The following is a 20519-nucleotide window of genomic DNA, read 5'->3' as shown; positions in this document are numbered from 1 at the left end:
TCTATTATGCTTAGATAAGATAAAGGAATTACGTTTTAATTCAGTTGCCAATACAGTTACTGACAAAACAAAACACGAGGCACACAATCCATACACAAAAAAAAGATAATTAAAACGTGAGAAATCTTTCTCCTTCTCGGCATTTTGGGTAAATGCTGTCATGAATTTGACTGCAGATGCTCTCTAAATAAGGAAATCTTAATGTAGGAGATGATAATGTTTTGTAAGCAGTGGGTGAATTGAGCTAAAAGCTTATGATCTCAACAACCTGAGTCACTTTAACATTTAAAATCTGTCCCGTTTTATCAGTGACATCTCATTTTGGAGCAAAATTCCCTCCTCCTCCATCACCCGGGCTCCTTCTTCCCTTCCTTCTCCCTCTCATCTTGTTTACCATCCGTCCACCTCATCGCTCACATGCTCTGCCACCCTCTCTTTGTTTCTCAGAGGCTTCAGGCGATGGAGCTCTGGGCCCAACTCTGGGCCTCTGGAAGTCCAGCTCCCTCGAGAGTCTCCAGACGGCCGTGTCGGAGGCCAAGCAGAGTCGCAGCAAAGCCCAGGTGCCCTTTCACCGCCCGCGGCCGCACATGGTCCGGGGGCGGGGGTGCAACCAGAGTTTCCGCATCGCCATCGACAAGTCCTACGATGGACCTTCTGAAGATGGTATGGCTTCTCGTTATCATTTTGAACCTCTGAACCCCAAGAACTTTCTGTGTGTGTGTGGTTTTTTTGCTCCTGTCACATTTCTACTCATTATTTTAGGCTCAGACTTTTAGTTAGTGGTCAGTTACTTTTACTGAGGGAAGCCTTTGTCACACGGGATCCGTTTAAGGGCCGTCCAAAAGTTTGCAGATCTGACGTTAATGTCTACTTTTACAGTTTCTAAACGATTGATAAATTATCTAATTTTGGTGATTTTCCTAAAGAAATCATACTTTTTAAACCCACTGGTGAGTTTTGGGGAAAGACTACGCAACAAAAACAATGTTCCTTTTCAGTGTTGGACTGTCACTATTGCTATAATGTAGGATTCTTTCCTAGACATCGTATCCATATGAAATAAGACCCTACACTGCCACTGCACATCCCTTACGCTTTATAACACACTGGCACTCAAGAAGCGCCAGAGGCCTGCCAAGGGACAGCGCTTAGACTAAGTACCTTAATGAAATGCTACATGATTTTATCTACTCAGCAATTTGGGAAGAGGAACTTTATATCTTACAGCAGCATTTTTTTTTTTAATCCTCTACCTTGTGAACCCACAGATATGTTGGGTGTTATGTGTGATTCTTGAAAAATGATCCTCCGTGTGAGCAGAAATGAGCGGGTCGTTCGTGCAGAATGTTGACTAATGATGTTTGGAAAAAGTCTAGAGTGTGAGAAATCACCCGTCTGCATGACAAGTCTGCCTTTGACAGCGTTTGGCACAGAATGACAATTATTTGATGTGTTTTACTGACTTTAGCAGGCCCTAATCTTCTGATAAATCAAACATCAAACCATAAATGAGAATCATTATATTGACCCTTAGATCCTCTCTTGGTTGAGCTTTTGCATGCAGGTGAAAATTCAACACATGGAGGTGGATAAGATTGCTTTGATGACCCATTCAGGTGTAGAGACTTGCCTCTGGCGAGCCCCCTGCACTGGGACGGAGACTGCCTAATAAAGGACTAACAAGCTTACCGAACAGATGTCTCAACAGCACAACTGAATGAAAGGAGGAATGTCTTACATGCAGCTGCATTTACCATATGTAGCCGTGTCTGCGCGTACATTTCAACCTCTGTTCTTCGCCCTCCTCAGACGACGACCTGTCGGAGCAGAGCTCTGGTCACGAGACGCCCGCCAGCGGCTCCTCGCGCCACGGTCTGGACGCAGAGGACGGCAAGAAGAAGAAGAAAACCAAAGGGAAGAAGAAAGAGAAAAAGAGCAAAGGGAAGAAGAAAACGGATGAGTCCGTGGATGAGCCAGATAAGAAGACCAAAAAGAAAGGATTTGGCCTCTTGAGGTAGGAGGCCTGAATATCACTCTTTAAAGAAAACATGTGAATTTAAACTTTCTAGCATCAAGGTGACTCTTTGCGGCCGGTTAGTCGGTGATAAATTAGGCAGAGCAGCTCCACGGGCTGCCATGACGGTACCTTGACGCTCTAAATCGAAAAGGTCACCTGCTGAAAAAGAAATATGTGAGCGAAAACAGAGCAGGTAATGAGGCTGGTGTTTTTAATCACTTCTCCGAAACCCCAAGGTCTCCCTGGAGCAAAAACAAAACAGCGATTACGTTTGTTTTTGAGTTCAAGCCGAACAGATTTTCTGAGGAATATTGGTGCTATTGTCAGCTGGTTTTAGATCAGCAGTGAAAGAAACAAAATAACAGCATTTTTTGATGCGGGGATCGATAGAAAAACAGCTGCCCTACTTCCACTTGGTTGAATTTCGAGAAATTACCCGCTGAGCTCAGCTGGATTATGGGATATTGGATTATTGGATATGAACACAACCGCCGCTGTAATGGAGGGTATCCATTATCTCTCAATCCAAGTTAAGTCCCCAACGACAGCGAACCAACCCAAGCCGCTTGTCACCCCTTTATCAACGTGTCCCCATCGTGATTGTGGCTGTCCAATCCTCCAACTGCAATCCTTATCTATTGGCAGTGGCACAGTGTGGTCAGTGTATCACCGCACTTCCAACACTTGGGATTCAATTAGGCTGCGGCGAGAGATAGCGCAGGCTTGCGCGCCGGCCTACAGATGGCAGATAAGAATCCAATCGGCCGCAGTGTCAAGGCGGTAATGGAAGAGATGTTCACATGGTTAGGCCGGTAGTGGAGAGTAGGGCAGGTAAGAGAAGGGCAAGATGAAGGACACACACGGAGAAGCAGAGTGTACGTACAGGAACACATGTCAGGAGAGCGCGTAGTTGAGTGTAAACCCGCCTTAAAATCCAGTCCAGCTTTCATTTTCCCCAATAAAATGTACTTTATAGTTCCATCTATCACACAAACCAAGCCTCTGCCGTTCCTCCGCAACAGAATATGTAGGAGCTGACGCTGCTAGCTGTGTGACAGATTGTGTTTATATGTTTGGAAGGTAATCTCAGCATCTATACTCCACAAGCACACAGTACCATTTCCTGTTTTTTATGTCTTGGAGCTGGGATTAGTTTATCTCTTGTTTCTTTTTATACTCTATTTCCATTTCCCTTATGAGTATTTGGATCAAAGACACTTAATGTGAAGGAATCGTATTGTAAAAGATGATATTTCCATGTTTTTTCCATGTCTTCCATGCCATAGTATACAAATAGTGTCTGTATCAAAACACTCGTCAGGACTTCTGTGCAGTTGTTGTGTCACAAATACTATATATAGGTAGAAAGTGTCGCTACAGTCATTCCGTGATGGAAATAAGGATGCTCCAGAGTGAGGTTTCTGATTAGGATGCACACTTTTTTTATTTCCTTCGACTCTGTGGAAGTCTGAAGTTTTCACATCACAGAAGGATGATCTTGTTAGATGCCAGTGAAGCCTGAGTCTTACAGGTAAAATACCAGACTTCATATTCAGGCATTGTCGGAGCTTAGTGTGTGGTGCTCTGCAAGTGTCCTTAATTCTAGGGGAGTTGAATTGGTGAAAAATGCAAACAAACTACATAAAATAACTATGCATGTCTCCTCTTCCCCGTTTGCAAACTCATCCTTTTGAATTGGCAACAATAATCAGAAACACTCAACCCCAGCCCACAGTTCATCGGAGCACCGACTCTGAGTGCTTTTCTAACTCAACAATAGAACAGAGTGTATAAAAGGCTCCCAGATTGTTGCACCACACACCAGCCCTTTCTCTCCCTGGCCTTTATCTGGCCGCCTTGATCGTTATTGAACTTGAAATATGACTTAATTAGCTGGAGTATTGCGCGGTTCAATCTAATTGCAGCTCTCAAATGTTATTTTACTCCAATGGCAGCATTAGGAAAAGGGCAAATTATAAACATATGACCTCAATTTACCTCTGCAATGAAACGTGTGCGCAACAGCAGCTAGCACAACAAATGCTGGAAGTGGGCCCTGTCCTTTCAGCGGCCGTAAATATTTAGTTTAGCTGCACCAGTGTTTGAGGAGCAAGTTGTCTTTGGCAGCAATATATCGCAAACAGCTGGGTGTAAGGTGACCTCTGGAGATCACATTTGTTGTGGCAACATTCGCTTTTTTTTCGCTAAATCCATACGTGATCCATTTCCTGACTACATACAGCGTGTCCTCTCTGTGCACAGCCGGTGTGAGTCTTTCATTGTTTTGCGTCACGTGCACCTGCCGGCTTAACCAAGGTGCTTCAGCTAAAGGTCAACAATTGGGGATGGGTGATGTAGGAGGGATGGTGTGTGTTCGTAAAAGGTCACATGTCCTGACGTCCGTACTGTTGAGTCCAGTTGATATTCAGCTGTCACTACAAATGACTTTATTTGGCCTAATCAGGGTGCAATCATTTACGATGCACATTCTAGTCCTAATCCAGATTTGATTCAGTCAATATTTAATATGATCACCCATTGACTTTGAGTGGAATTGTATCATGATTGCTATTGTTATTGTTTTACAAACCAGCTGTAAGATCTGATAAACTGAAGAAGTTACGTTTTTACGATAGGGGACCTTTTAAAAAAGCCCCTTAAGTGCGTAGACAAAAAAAGGTTTCTTTACTCTATAGAATTCCATGACAATTCGGCAGTTCCATTTGCTGATGTGATGAGATTGAAATGATTCGTGAGGTTGCTTTAGCTGTGCCGTTCTCTCACTCTGCACGTTACGTGAGATTCCCTCAGATGTGGCTCTTTTTCATCAGCGGCCTCTCAAAGCCCCGTTCGCCTCCTGTCTCCCTGATTGCTAAATAAGCCAAGACAAATGGCAGTGCCCTTCAGACCTTCCTCAGTAGAGGTTGACTGCTCGTCTTGTCTGTATTCAGCAGACAGCGGTGGAGTCTTTGCCTGTAACGTAGCCTCAGGGGCTGCGCCACTGACAGACCGCAGAAAGACTAACACTGGGACTCAGGCTGCACTGATGTTTTCCCTCACATCCACATTCTCCTGTAGAACAAAGAGTATAACCTGGTCAGGGGTTTCAGATTCTTTATCAAACAAGGATATGTACATTACACTCTCTGATTTTAATAAAACCTTTGCCAACAATATCACTTCATCCAAAAAGTGAAGGCTAGCGCTCCCTTTGCTCCTAACCGCATATTTCCACAAGTTTGTTACGCTTTGGAAGTTGATCGTGGCATTAATTCCAGTGTGCACAGCTTATGCTTGAGCTCATACTTGTTTTTGTGTGAGGATTAGACATATTATGGTTTGATCCAACATGACTTAATCAGGAGGTCAGGGTTTGAAGGATATAGCTTGTGACTAACATCCTCTTGTGTCGTCGAGTGAGTGTCGTTCCCAAGAAGCGGCCCGCTGTGTGTATTTTTACGTTGTTTATCCCTCACGTGACTCCATCTGCATGTCGAGAGTGTGTCACCGATCAGGGTTTGGTGTGTCATTGCTCAGTTGCCCCGCCAGACCCTGCTGGGCACTGACACATCCCGTCTGTCCCCGCGCCCCCGTCAGTCACTCAGTCAGTCAGGATCAATGTTTAGCTGTCCCTATCAGCACACGTCCCGCCGTGACAGCACACCGACGCCCATTTTAAGGGACATGAAAGCTGGCGTTTTGATCCGCTGTTTACAAATCCACATACAACATGATATATCCACTCCCCCCCCCCACACTTTTCTGTTTGTGGTGCTGAGGAAATCCGACAGGGAAGCAAGCCAATTAGTGCCGTCCGTTCCGCTCTCATCCTATCGCAGAGCAGCAGCATGTGCAGTAGTCACTGGTGGGCTGTACTCGACAGAAGCCTTGTTGTCAGACTGCAAGATGACTTCTGATGGATTACTGCTGTCACTGTGCACTCCACATTCCCTTTCTGTGAGCCCTGACTCCCGTCCTCCTTTTAGTTTCACCATGAGCCCCCTCTCCTCCTTTTAATTCCTTTCTTCTTGACCTCAATTGGTCCCTTTTTTCCTTTGTGTCCTTTTTAACTTCCCTCTGCTGTTGCTGTCCCAAATTCATCTCTGTTCTAACTCGATTCAAACTATTGACTTAAGAAGGCTACATTAGGCAAAATGAGCTTTTCAAGTCCCACTTGTATTCACACTGGTTGTTGATTATCTATGATTAAATGTGCTAAATGAGCTCTGTGAGGACCCAGAGACCTCCTGCCGATTAGACAAGCACAAGGCATGTTGTTCCTTGGATTTAGTCTTTGTGAAGCCCCTGTCGTTGGGGCTCTTTTAATAGTCTCAATTGTCTGCTGCCGTGCGTTACACAGAACCATCTGATGAGCCGTCACTAGATTGGAAAAGGGCGGGTACTTTCGAAAACATACCTGGCAGGTGATTGGATAAAACATCGACATATCAAACTCTTGCCAAAGCCAGTAAAGAGCAGAATTTCTCCATCTAGAACAGCCTTCAGTGCCGTTCTTTGCTCTTCTTTCAATAAAGAAATACGGATGCTTATCACGAACGCGTTACTTGACGAGCAAGATGAATTTGTGCGATCCCATGATATTGTGAGGATCCCGCTCCCGACCGAGGTAAACGCAGCACTTCCTCCTTCCACTGCGAACCAGTGAAATTCTGTCAGAAAACATCCCACAAAAAGATCCGCGCGGTAATGGGGGTTTATAAAGTGTAAAAGCTTTAGCCGGCTGTGGCGCTAAACGCTGTTTTGTTGGTAATATGAAGTACGGGAACAGGCCTTCACAGTGTCACGGATTTTGACTTTAAACGCATAAGACCAGCAGTGGAAAGGAAGGGGAGGATAGAGGCACACAACTATTTGAACGGGCCCTGCTTGTCAAAAGTGTTGCTAGGCATACCAAAATCCATCTGACATGTTTGTGTGGGTGCCTCAGCGGTGACTCTAAGCTGTGATGGGGGTAAATTTGAGGTGCGTTACCTAATCCCACCGTGCGTTAATGCGCTGCAGGTGGATTCCTTTGATCCACCATCTCATCTGGCTTTTAAGGGCTGTTAGCCGCGCTGATATGGAATATGGAGCGGGAGTCTTCAAGAGAGCATTTATTAATGTTCGTATTCTCTTTTGTAAAATATGCATAAGGCCATACATTTTGCACACAGGACAAAGCTATCTCCAGTGGATAAGCATTATAGCTCTCTCACTTCATCTCTATTCATCTCTTTATCTTCCCATAAATAATATATGTCAAACCACAAATCACTTTCTTTGCAACCCTTGACATGTATGGCGCATACGGCCGTGGATACTAATCAGGGCTGCTTTAAATACAGGTTCCCAGGGAATGTAAAGTAAAGCCTTGACGACTATATTCATGCTGTTGTATATGTTGACCAGATGTCAGAATGAATGGACACAGCAATCATGCAAATCCTGCACAGGGTTAGTGTCATCTATCTTATCTGCTGTTGGATTTAACCTGCAATTAGAGGAAGCGAAGGTTTGGTATTTGCGTGTGAATATGCATTAGATATCCAGCGCAAATCATATGTTCTTTGTGTTTGTACATTTTCTCAAATGTTATTCAAGGCAGTCCTTGTTTTTTTTGAAGCCATTACAGCTCTCAAAGCTTATCAGCCATTACGGTTCCTCTAAACTCCCACGCAATGTGCCGTAACACTGAACTACTGTCAACAGCAGGCGGTGAATCGCCCTTCATCGAGATAAAGTAGTCTTAAAGTGACAGCTATTCCTTTTTTTTCTTCTTTCATAATTCAAATTTGTGCACAATTTGCTCCCCACGAGACTCCCGTCGCCCTAAATACAAAAAGCTGCCAAGTATTTTTCTCCCAGTCGTTGAAAATGAGCTTTTTCGCAGGGCAGAAGCAGCTTCCTGTACCCTCTATTGAGGCATAATTCTAATTTACAACTTTGCCATGGAGGCAAACAGACACGGGCGCTATCGCCGTCGGCAGCCGCCTGAAAACAAATTAACTTTTTTCCCTCCGTTTCTACCCTCCGTGCGGCGCGATGGGCAGCTTTCCTGAAATGATGTGCGGGTTTATTGGTGTTGATGTGAGCTGTCAGTCAAATATCAGAGGGACGGGGAATTGACAGCGGAGATGATGAGGAAATCCTCATGCATATATATCAGCTGATAAAGGGGCAGTCACAGTCTCGCCCCTCCCTTCCTCTCCCTCTCTTTCTCTCTCTCTCTCTCTCCACCGCTCTCTGCATCACTCGAGCCTTCTCCTTGAAGTCGCCCCTTCTCTTCTCACACTTTTATGTGTCTTGTCTTTCATGCCCTGGCTACACCTGCCTCCCTTTCTCTTCATCAGCCGAACTGTTTTGCACTCTCTCATATTTCCAGCAGGGAGGGGAGGGGTGAGGCAGGGATGCCGACTCACTACTCTGCAGTTTGACCGTGACGTGGCTCCACCGGAGCAGTTGAAGAATTAATTGCTTTATTCATAGGCTTCAAACAGCTTGTTTACCTCCTTCCAGAGTTTCCCGGGAACTTTTATCCGTCTATTCTGTTTAATTATGGACTCTGTCGTCGAACTTCTTTAGTCAGCCACATCAGTTTGCTTAATGTTCAGCACAGAAAGCTAATCACTCGCTAATGCTCTCCAGAGTTTTGCCAGTAGCTGTCACATTTTTCAAACGGCAGAGTTCTCATTTCCAAATGATTTCTTTTTTATTTCTTCCGGTAACATTTGACTCATCCAGCTGCGGAACATGATACCCACGTTTGTACAGTGAATTATTGCCCATGAGGTAATTATCAAATGAGACCGTGAGCCGGGATTTCCATTTGCGTCGATCAGTTTCACGATCCATCAATTCCTATCGAGTTATGACATTTGAATTGACCCCCGGGGGAGGGACGCTCTGATGTGCAGACACATTCGTATCGGCCAGACAGCTCAGCGACATTTGGACAACCGACTGCCCATCACTCACCGGCCAATTAAAGGTATTCATATGGCCACAGGAAACAGGACATGGCCAATTAGCATTTGAGCTTACGTACCCACGCACACACATGCGCTCAAAGCACAGGGGCGCCAGGATGCGATTACACCGCGGTGATGTCCCATACATGCCATGAGTGATGGATGGGCTTCCTCTGTCATTTAATGTCAGCTAATGACACACACACACTCCCTCTCTACTTGTATCTTCCTTCGCAGCCTCACGCACCTCCCACTAAAACACACACAGAGCGTGACCCCTGCTTTCCAGACGGAGAAGGTTAAGTGTTTCTTGTCCGAGGATGTGCGGAGGGCCGGAGGAGCCAGGAGTCTAACCTTTCCCAGTCTGCCAATGGCTCTCATCTGGAGCCACGGTGACCTAGCCTTTTCCCCCGCCGCCAGCTGGGAAAATGTTAAGAATTTAGAAAAAAAAGCCTCACAGTTTCCCTGCAGTAAAATACCAACACTGAGCGGTTCAGAACCATCAAAACATGTTTTCAGTCACATTAAAGGTCCCATGTTATGCTCATTTTCCTGTTCATACTTCAACACATTATTTCTCTCATACTGTGTGTCTGAATACACCTGTATTCACCCTCCGTGCCTGTCTCTTTAAGCTCTCTCTGCATCTTTGCAACATCATTGCAGCCGCGGGATGACTGAAACAGCACTATAGCACCACTTCCTACCTATGTATAGCATAGTTGTGACATCACTTAAGGAAGTCCTGTCGGCTCGTTTAAAGACACAGTTTCTGAATACAGGCTGTGTGCCTTCCTCTGTGGATTAGTCGTTTTGATACTTCCCCAGTATTTAAACAGCACCGCAACCTGCTTTTATGATTTAGATCTCTTTTTTTACAATATGGGACCTTTAAAACGTCTTATCGTAACCTCTTGTGCTTTAAATGTATTAACGTATAGCACCACAGGGTGGAGGAGTCTCTTTAGTTACCAGCCAGTGGCTTTTTTTTTCTCCTTTTGGGCTGTTTATATTCACACAGCCCGATGTACAAAAACCACCTTCCACAATGGCAGGGTGTGAGAATGAAGCGTGTAGCCCGGCGGCCCCGTTAAATATTAATGGCCTCCCTGACAGAAGTGGGGAGGGAAGAGAGCAGACAAGACAAATTGCCGGCAGTGACGGATTTTTCTGTGGAATTGCTAAAACACGACACAAATCAGAATGCAAACAATTAAAGGGAAACCCGTATTTCACCGGTCCCTGGACGAAAAAAATACCCATTTGCTTTCTCTCTCCCACACTTTGCTTCCTCCTTCCCTCTCATCTTTTTCCTCTGGACCTCCTCCATTCCCTAATCTAAGTTTCCCTCCCTCTCTCTTTATTCTCTCTATCCCTCCCTCCCATCTACTGTACCTACTTCTTCTGTCCTGTCATGCAGCCCCACGCTCTTTTTACTCCTCCTTACCTTGTTCGTCCTTTCTCAATCCCATCTTTTTCCCACATCCAGTCATCATCCCTCCCTTTTCTTTCTCTGTGTCCTTCCCTATTCCCTCCTGTACCCCCCCCCCCCCCCCCTTCCCTTTATCCTCCCATCCCTCCACCTCACACTCTTTTGTCTGACTGTAGTATCGGGGGACTGTCCAAGGCGTTGATTAAGAAAAGCTTTCCATAACGGCTTCCTGTTCCCCTAAGAACAACCCGCTGTGTATTCATACCTGTCCGTCTGCCTCCATCTTGCCTCCTCCGGGGGTTCAATTTGAGCCATTTAGAAAAAAAATGTGATATTTGCAGCAAGGCCCAATGCTTGTGTGTGTGTGTGTGTGTGTGTGTGTGTGTGTGTGTGTGTGTGTGTGTGTGTGTGTGTGTGTGTGTGTGTGTGTGTGTGTGTGTGTGTGTGTGTGTGTGTGTGTGTGTGTGTGTGTGTGTGTGTGTGTGTGTGTGTGTGTGTGTGTGTGTGTGTGTGTGTGTGTGTGTGTGTGTGTGTGTGTGTGTGTGTGTGTGTGTGTGTGAGTTAACGCAGTTTCACGAATTAGATATGAAAATAGGAACTAGCGGGTGAATCCTCAACTCTCATCTTCACCCCTACATTATTAATACGTTCTAAGTGAAGCTGTTTTAACTGCGATTAGCGACGAGCGGATCTTCCTTCGCTGCACTTTTATCTCTCCTTTTTTTTTTTTTTTATTCCTATCGCTGCTAATATCAGCCATTAATGGGAGCTGATTCGGGCCAGATTGCTGGTATGCGGCGCAGGGCATATGGAGAGGAAGTCGGATAAATAGATTTAATTATGCCCAGTGGGGAAAACCCAGGACCTGCTGGCTGTTTTCATTATTGAACAGAGACGATGCTCTCTGCAGAGAGGCAGGGATTGGCCGACGGTGCTGTCAATCACAAGAGTCTCAGTTTCAGCGGCCTGGCTTGACCTTGTTGTTGGGTGACAGTCTTGCACTTGAAGCCTGATCCTCAGTTCCACTAGGAAACCACACCAATTTTAAAGAGCGCTTGTTGTCTATTTTTTGCCGCGAATGTCATTCTGTCTATTTCAAGCCGGGAATATTTTCCGACTAGTCTCACCGCGAGGCAGCGCCGCGTTGCCAGAACAGGAGAAGGAGGCTCCGCGTTACATCACAACCCTCTGTAGTGTTAATCTCTCTCTCTCTCTCTCTCTGTGTGTCTCCCGTTTCTCTCTGCTCCTCAGTTTGTTCCTCTCTCACCCTCCCCTCTTTTCTCTCTTCCCTTGCAAACTCCACTGAGATACGTGCGCTCCTCTCCAAATACATACAGAGCAATCTAATTACTGCGATAACATTTCTGCTTGGCTGATTAACTGTTCTCCCCGTGCCTCTGAACGCAGCTGCATTGCTTCTATATATTCCTAAGCTCCTTATTCCTCCCCAGCCGAGCTGCACTTTCACGGGGAGCTTTGGCTCACCCATCCATCTCTCTTCTTTTCTCTCGCTTCTTTTTTTCTCCCTCCCCTCTTTCTTCTCAGTCTTAGTCTCTCGTTTATTCTCCAAGGCAGATCAGCTATTTAGCCAGCTCTCACACTTTTTTTTTTCTGGCTCGCTCATTTAATTTCCTTTTTTTTTTCGACTGACTCGCCTTTCATTTGCTTTCTTTTCTCTTTCACCCACTCTCGCTTCTTTATGCCTCTATCTTACTTTTATTCATTCTCAAAGGCAAATGGGATATTTGGCCAGTTTCCTGACTCGCTCTGAGCCATTTGCCGCCTTCTTCTTCTTTAAGAACATCAAGACTGTTGGAAGAAATCTTGCCGTTCTGTTGGATAGTGATTGAGGTTTCAAGCATCATACCATGAGGCTTGTCCAACCATTTTTTTTATTTTATCACATTAGGAGTACTTTTAAAAATAAAGTGCATGTCACCAAGACTGTCTCGCATGCTCTTTTTTCCTCCTCCGTGGGGAAGTTATTGTGAGATCATGGAAGAAGAAGCTAAAGCAGTGTCTTTTTCGAACTTCCTGCCACTGTTGTTGTTGTCGTTTGACTTCACATGCTGCTTCTTGTCAGGTCGCCATCATTTGTGCTGACAACCGATGCTCCTGAAGGAATGCAGGACACGCTGGGTGGCCATGATGCAACCATTAACATGTAACTGAAAGCACATCAGCTCTGTAACCAGAACTTAGAGGCGTAACCACAGCGCACCCTTTTCAGCATCTTTACACTTCGCTTTAGGATCGATTTTAAGATCTTACTCGTTACTTTCACGGCTCTTCATATCACCTGACGCTTAATTCTTCTAATCTTTTATTCCATATGATCCTATATGTAGCTTGAGATGCTCAGCCAGAGGTCTTTTGGCTGCTTCCCAGCTTTAAGTTAGAGGGGGCAGACTCTTTGCAATCAGGGCCCTGAGGCTCCGGGATGACCTGCCCAAGGAAGTCAGGCGGCCTGAATCTTCTTTTCAATCGGCTTTCACTCGTTGGTACTTTTTACTTGATTCAACCTGACATTTTCAATACTTTAACATTATCTTATCATGCTGGACAATAGACTAGGTCTCCAAATAAGGGGGGTTTTACTTCCTTTCTCCTCTTCTGTAGTTTTCCATCTTCCTTACTTCATCTTCCCTTTCGAAGTAGGATGCTAAAGCAGCTTCTTTACAGAGATGAGCCCTTCATGCTCTGCCTCGTTATTTCTGGCGATAACCAACCAACCACCCACTGACTCCCTGCTGCACCAGATAGGAAAGCTTATTAAGGCGACGCAGTTTACCATTCAGATGTTGTCACAATAACAGAAAAACAAAGAGCTCTAATGTCGAGAGCAAAAGTGAAGAGATGATTTCTTGAAATATTTCCGGAGAGAAAGGCACACGTCATGCTGTTTAGTCTGCAGAGATTAAACATTTAGCAGAAATCTGAAGCAGTTTGTTCATAAAAAATGATGCGTAATAGTTAAGTTTGTGTAACGGAGTGAGCTTTTCCCTCCCTCCCTGGAGGGCTAATTGCACAGGTCAGGTTGGTGACATCAGCACACTGGCTAGCTGTGATCTCCATGTTACATATAGAGCCTCATTAAAGCGCTGCTAACTGTGCACGCCGCCTCTCCCCCCGCCGCCTCTCCTACAGTAATGAGAATGACAGTGGCTGTAGTAATTACAGTCAGTCCAGTGTCTTAGTAGTCGCTTGCTTTGCAGGGAGGTTTGGTGCGAGTGGCTGGCTGTCCAAATCAGGATGTTGATTTTGTAAAGTACAGTAGTCATCGTCTTTGATGTCTGACTTTGGTTTTTCACCAGGCATTCAGGCAAATGGGAAGACAAAGAGTAAAGGCAGTTGGCTCTGAAAGAAGAGAAATGAATGACTAGTAGCTATAAATCCAATATCACCAATGCATTTTATGTGTAGTGACAAATATACTAGCAGGAACTCTCATTCCCAGAGTTCCATGCAAACCGAGCAGTCCACCGTCGCTTCCTCTCAGGATTCTGGGCTCGCAGGGGTGACGCCGGGGCGGCAGCAGGAGTCTGCGGGCTAATGATGACAGCGACACGCTAATAATGGTTCCCAGTAGCTCCTGTGACAGTGGGGAGTGTATTAAATGGGACACCAGAGCAGCCTGATTCACCCGGACCCCCTACCTCCCCCTAATGAGAGTTTGATGGAGTGGTTGTGTAGGTAGATAATGTTAAGTTAATGAGATGTCCTATTCCATGAGACTGTCTTCAGTTCCCTACAGAGTTAGAGTGTGTGTGTGTGTGTGTGTGTGTGTGTGTGTGTCTGAGACTGCCTGTGTGTGTGTGCGTGTGCTTGTGCGTGTGAGTGTGTGTGTTGATATATATTGCTGTCTGAGTGAATATGTGCGGCTACGTTTGTGAGCAATATATTGCTGTGCGAGTTACTTCAGTTAATAGAGCTGTTTTTGTTGATGTGTATAGTTGTCATTTATATATATATATATATATATATATATATATATATATATATATATCCAGCAGCATTCGGGCACTCAACAGGAAATTAACTGTCAGATTTCTGAAAGACTGACTGAGCAGAAACTGTCCTAAGACGAGACAGAATTAATAAACGAAAAACAAAGAACGGAGAGCAAGTAATGAAAAAGAAATAGACAGAGAGAGAGAAAAGGGGAGAAATCGTTAACAAACAGTTGGCTCACAGCAGTGGGAAAAGACGGAAGTTTGGCTGATGAAAAAGGGATAAGATAATGGGAGAGTGGGGGATAACCACCTCCCTCATGGCAGGTACATGTCTCTAATTGGGAGTCCCACACTCATTCTGCACACCCCCACCCCTGCACACCTTCTCTTTCTTACCATTTTCTTCCCAGACAATGCAGTGAGAAAAAGAGGCTTTCCTAATTAATGCAGATATAATGATGGGCCCAACTGTGGACCTCTGCCCCCTTTGAATGTTGATTAAGGAGCTGTGTGTGTGTGTGTGTGTGTGTGTGTGAGAGAGAGAGAGTGTGTGTGCGTGCGTGTGTGTGTGTGCACGTGTGCAGGTTAACTCTATCAGGCAGCTCAGACACATAAACCAGGGATTTTTGGATAATCATATATTTACGTGTAACATAATTATATGTCTATTGATGCACACTAAGATGAATAGTGCCGATATTCCCCTTTATACAATACTGAATTCTTTATGCTTATCACTGAGGTAATTGGTATTCTGCTTTTGGCTCCTGCATGATGCGGGAGTGCTTAGAAAATCAAAATAGTTCCAAGGAAAAAAGAATCTGTAGAAGAAAAAAAAAAAGGATGCTGCGGCAGCGCCCACACAGTCTCTGTGGCAAGTGATGTCTAGGAAGTGAGGTGGAAAGACTTTACAGCAACACAGGCTTAGTACCAGTCACCTGAAGACAAAGTAAAGATAAAAGTAGGATGTTGCAGATAGCAGATTTAAACTTCCTAAAGTCAAACTGTAATGGATGCCAATTTTGCTTAAAGGGGCACTTTAATTTTGCACTTTCCTACTTCGTAATAACCTGAATTTTATGTATAGGACGAGCATTTTGTGCTGTTTTGTCTGTGCTCTCATCTACTATCAGGGTGTGCCAAGGTGCATTTTTATTTTTACACTGCACATCTCGTCTCATTCTGCACTATTTCATTGACTGAGTTCACAAATTCAAAGGCATCATTTTTGCTTCGCCATCCTTCTGGTATACGCACATACTTTGCCATGTGATCGTGGATTTGCTGAACCGACAACATGTGATGCATTCATTTTGATGGCGAGTAGAATATTGTCGTTGACTCGCGGACAGATTTCTTTTTCTGTGAACGCTCGTTTCTCTTCTCCCGATCGTTTGCGCTCTCCTGCAATAATGTATCAAGCTTGGAGTAAAGAAGTAGCCTAGGGGTTGTGCCTTTCGAGGGATATGAAAAGACTGTCTGGAGGGAGGGAAGTTAGACGGTGGCACCACCACTGTGTGGTGTAAAAAAAACATGGTCTGTTGGTGTTTTGTTGAGCGTCACACAGATGTAGGGTCAGCCTGACAGGTGAAACAAAAACTGGCATGTCAATCAAGCATAAGCTTTACATTAGAGGACGTCTGATGTGAGGTGTAAACATCCGTGTGGGTGGACGAGGACTCCATAATGTGAAGCATTCTAACAGTACATGGTGCCACAGAGAGCCCTAAACACAGCACATACAAACAAAGTGTAACTTTTAATTGTATAAAAAGAAGATCGTTAGATTTGTCACCTCTTTGCTTTCTTCACAGCAAGACAAAAGCAATGCGTATATCTCACACACACACACACACACACAGGTATAAGAAGTGAGTAAGATTAAGAAAAAACAAGACTAATTGGTTTGCAGGATGTGTGGCGGGCCGACGTGACATCCCTGTCCAGGTTCCACTGCGGCTCTGATGCTGCTTACTGCTCTTGGCCCGGCCAGCGGGTTACCATTCAGGCCACGTCTCCGCCTGTAGCAGTAATGAGAAGTGCCTCGCTGTTAATGAGATAAACACAGACATTAGATTGGCTCAGCAGGAGCTCGGAGAGAAGGAGAGGGCGAGAGGAAAGAAGAAGAAGTAGGTTGGTGGGTGAGACGGAGGAGGCGAGAGAGAGAGAGAGAGAGACGGAGAGAAAGTTTAGTGCGAAAGGAGATGAGAGAGGGTGAGAAAGATGATGTGAAGGAGAGATAGAAGAATATCAAATATTTAGAGGAAAAGGCTTTGTTAATTTCATGAAAATGTGAAGTAGAGCTTCATTATGACTCCAGCAGAGGTGACAAGTATATTTTGCCTGTAAAATGGGAGAATTAAAGCTGCAGAATGATAATTATGATGACGGTCGTTATTGCATAGTTGATAAGAAAAACATAGCGCACTGCGGTCTAACAGCTATTTTATTGGACAAAATGTTCAAATATTCATGCTCCATATGCTGCACGGCAACTGTACCCCTTTTTCATGTGCCCACACACACACACACACACACACACACACACACTCACACTGGATTGTCAGTGCCTGCTGTGACATTATAACCATATCTATCATTAAGCAGTCTTTTTCCAGGCAAAGCCACTAATGAATACAGGAGTAAGAATGAATTTGCCTAGCTGTATGTGTGTGTGAGTGAGCTAGAGAGCATCTTTCATCAACTCGTGCACGCTCTGTTATACATAAACTCCACAATAAAAGCACATCTGGCTCAACGTAAGGAACTCCTGGACATTTAAAACTCACCTTCCGTGTCCCTTTTCGTCCTGTCCAGGTTTGGTAAGAAGAAAGACGACAAGAGCAAAGACGCTGCCAAAGCCTCCAGAAGCAAACTGGAGGCCCTCAGTGAAGAGGAGGTGGACAGGATCCCTGAAAGAGACAGGTATGAGTCAGACCCGGGGGTGAAATACGGCTCTGTGTTGGTTTTCTAACAGTTTAGAGTGTCAAATGAGACGGTTTTACAACACAGGAAAGTGCTGAGCGAGCCATAAAGTTCAGTACAACTCAGACAACTTCATCCTGATGCAGCAACATCTGGTTCTCCAAAACATCTGCTCGTTTGAAAGTGTAGCTCCTGACTATAGCGCCCAAGACTAAAAAGAGAAGCTCATTATGAAGTGAAGCATTTGTTTTGCCTCCTTTCCGACAGCTACGATCCACGTTACGCTGAGATCCAGTTCGGCCAACTCACCCCCGACCCGTCCTCCTTCCCGGACGTGGAAGATGACGACAGCGACCCCAACTACGCCCGTATCAACAACTTCCGACAGCCACCCTCGCCCCAGCAGTTTATCAGCCGCACACCCTCCCCGGCGGCGCTGATAGGGGGATCCAGCTCGCTTCAGGCCTCCTCCGAGGAGCTGGATGGATTGTACGCCAAGGTCAACAAGTCCAGACCCCCACCTCAGCAGCATCAAACACCGGCAGACAGGTAAAAGAGGGGAGGGTGGGGGACTTGATCATTTACATTTTTCTATACCCAACAGCTGCTGGTTCCTTCTTTGAGTTTACCTCACCAGCATGTTGCATTTGCATCCATAGTTCTCTTCATATACACAGAGTTGTGCATGTACGTGTGTACACACAAGGTCATGGACCACGGCTTGACCGGCATGACTGATGTATTTGCACGTATCTACATTCATGCGCTGCCGAGCCGGAAAATGCATAAAACATGGATGCATCTTCACATATGCACACACACCCACACATATGTTTACAGTAATGTCATGCATGATTCATGTAACTCTTCTGATGTGTTTGAGTAACCTTTGTAATCTTTCAAATCTCCAAAAACATGATTCCTGCATGACACTAGCGTCATTTGAGTCACATTTTCCACAATCACAAGCAACTAATGAGTGTAATAGTAATGTTTTGCATGTTTTCTTTCCTTTTAAGAATTTGCTCCGGTCTCAGTCGGGAGTCCCCCCACAATCTTTAGAAATACTATTTGTAGTATAGCATACTGCATCTCGATTTCTTACCCACATCCCTCCTGACAAACACTCACTCTCAAGTATATACAGGGCCCAGGTGCAGCAGAACACATCCCTGAAAGCACAGGATTTCCTCCGCTCTGCCCTCTCTTCAGTGTAGCGTTCTTTGAATGTCTGGCCACAGCTGTATCCTTGTCTGTTCACACTTGGCACTATAATGGTTTTCTCAGCAGATGCAATCCCCGGTGGCTAGCTCTCGACGCGAATGTGAAATGAATACCACTGGAAATATTTGAGACAATACGAGGTGGTGAATAATGTCTACGGGTTATGCGTTGGTTCTGAAATGAAAGAATGACTATGAGATTTGGAAGTGCGTACTCAGCTTAAATTTAGTGGGAGGATCCACTAATTTCCTCCTCCGTTGCCTTGTCTGTTTGTATGACATCGCGAGTTTGAGCTTCATTTATGCCATTCAAAAAAGATTTAACAGGCCATTAAAGTAATATTATGACAAAATGAGCTTGAAAGTGAGTAAAACTTATTATGTATCCTAATATTCAGGTGTCAGAGCCCTCAGTTTTCAGCGTAAGTAAGGGTTTACTATGTATTATGACTGCCGAAGTTTTTTCAAAGCGCCAAGATAACTTTCAACCAGTTTTGAGAGAGAAAAGGGAAGTAATTCTAGAGAGGATTGTAATGCAAATGTATGATTTCCCATGTGAAATAATGCAGGCCACATTAAACCTTCTCTCAACTTAAACTCTCTGACAGAAATTACTATTGACTTGCAAATCAAGAACTAAGCCCCAGACACAGAATCTCATCCAGAAAAAGAGAGGATGCAGAGACAGAGGGAGAGAGGTTGGACATGGAAACGAGACAGATGGGAATGGAAGGAAGTGGCAGACGGAGGGACGGAGAGAGAAGAGAAAGCAGGGGGAAAGAGAAAGTAGAGAAAGAGCCAAAAGGGAGAGAAAGAGAGCGGTAGAGAGAAAACGCTTTAGATAGGCAGAGTCAATTCGAGAGGGAAGAAGTGACAGAGGAGAGGATGCAGACAAAAGAGGAGGAGGGATAATTAGCCACAGTCTAGCAGCCTGACAGATCTGTTAGACCACTTTAGCTCTCATCCACTAGTGGTGGGTACTTCATTACCAGCCTGCTTTCTCCCTCACTTTCTCTCCAACCCTGTCACTCTCTTTTTTCCACTCTCTGTGCGTCACATGCCCATCCTGCGCCCCCTGTTTTGATCAAAATGTATATAAGATAGTCTTTAGCATTAGCACGGTGGATGAGGGGCCTTGTTAACTTCACATGTTGGTTTTTTAGAAACTCAAATAACTAAATCACGGCCGCCGTAGCTAAATACCATAGCCGGCCAATGTTGGATGACCTCAGATGTATTTCACGGTCGCGCCCATTCACATCATGCCTCCTCATCGCCAGCTATTTCCAGTTCTGTTCCACCACCTGCGGCTCGGACGACGGGCGCTCATTCACAAAGCTGGTACATCTGTTAAAACACACACAGCCGGAGCCCGGGCGCCTTTCATTCACACACGGTTCAAAATAGATGCACACACAGCCAACCCACATGTAATATTTCTGCGAGGAAGCCAAGTGTAACCTAGCAACCGTGTTGTGTGTGGTCCAGCTGCACAGAAATGATAGGTGTGAGCTTAGTTACTGTGTGCACGTGTGTGCGCATGTACACATAAGTGCAAGTCTGCTTTTCACTCCCTACTACAAGTGCCTTATGTTCCCACAAAGCAGTCATTGATAGCTGCAGCGTGCAACATTTCTATTGTTTCCAAGGGAACAACATATCAGGTTGCTTTCATCTTTTACATTACACCGTTTTAATGATGCTGAGGAGAGATGTGCTCATGATACACGTGGGACATCCTTAATGCTAATATAGCTTTACCTTAATGTTCTTAAAGATAAATGGGTGTGTCTGTGCGCCCACTGTGTGCATAGTTTTGCCAACTGAGACATGTTAGTGCCTCCTCCTCCTCCTCCACTTCTCCCCTCCTGTCAAGGCCCTCAACAGTGGACTCCGGCGCTGTCTCCCTAATTTACTGTTGGACATTTTCATTAGGCCTTCAATGGCAGGTGTGCGCCGTGATGGGCGTCACATTTGATTAGAGCTATGCTAGAGGCTGAC

At 45.0% G+C, this 20519-nt stretch overlaps 1 protein-coding gene across 2 annotated transcripts in view; it reads left to right on the top strand.

Annotated features, from left to right (window-relative positions):
* The window catches only part of pard3ba (par-3 family cell polarity regulator beta a), a 133107-nt gene that overhangs the window by 79231 nt on the left and 33357 nt on the right, over positions 1–20519 (top strand). For both annotated transcript variants that reach the window (XM_083938336.1, XM_083938335.1), the window contains exons 18-21: positions 448–663; positions 1810–2014; positions 17188–17295; positions 17563–17844. In XM_083938336.1, coding sequence (XP_083794462.1) covers positions 448–663; positions 1810–2014; positions 17188–17295; positions 17563–17844 — 811 coding nt within the window. The remainder of the gene's footprint in view (positions 1–447; positions 664–1809; positions 2015–17187; positions 17296–17562; positions 17845–20519) is intronic.

This window comes from Echiichthys vipera (genome assembly GCF_963691815.1).
Source record: "Echiichthys vipera genome assembly, chromosome: 23".
Lineage (NCBI taxonomy): Eukaryota > Metazoa > Chordata > Actinopteri > Perciformes > Trachinidae > Echiichthys > Echiichthys vipera.
Note: the sequence above shows the minus strand (reverse complement) of the source record. Positions and strands in the feature narration are given on the sequence as shown.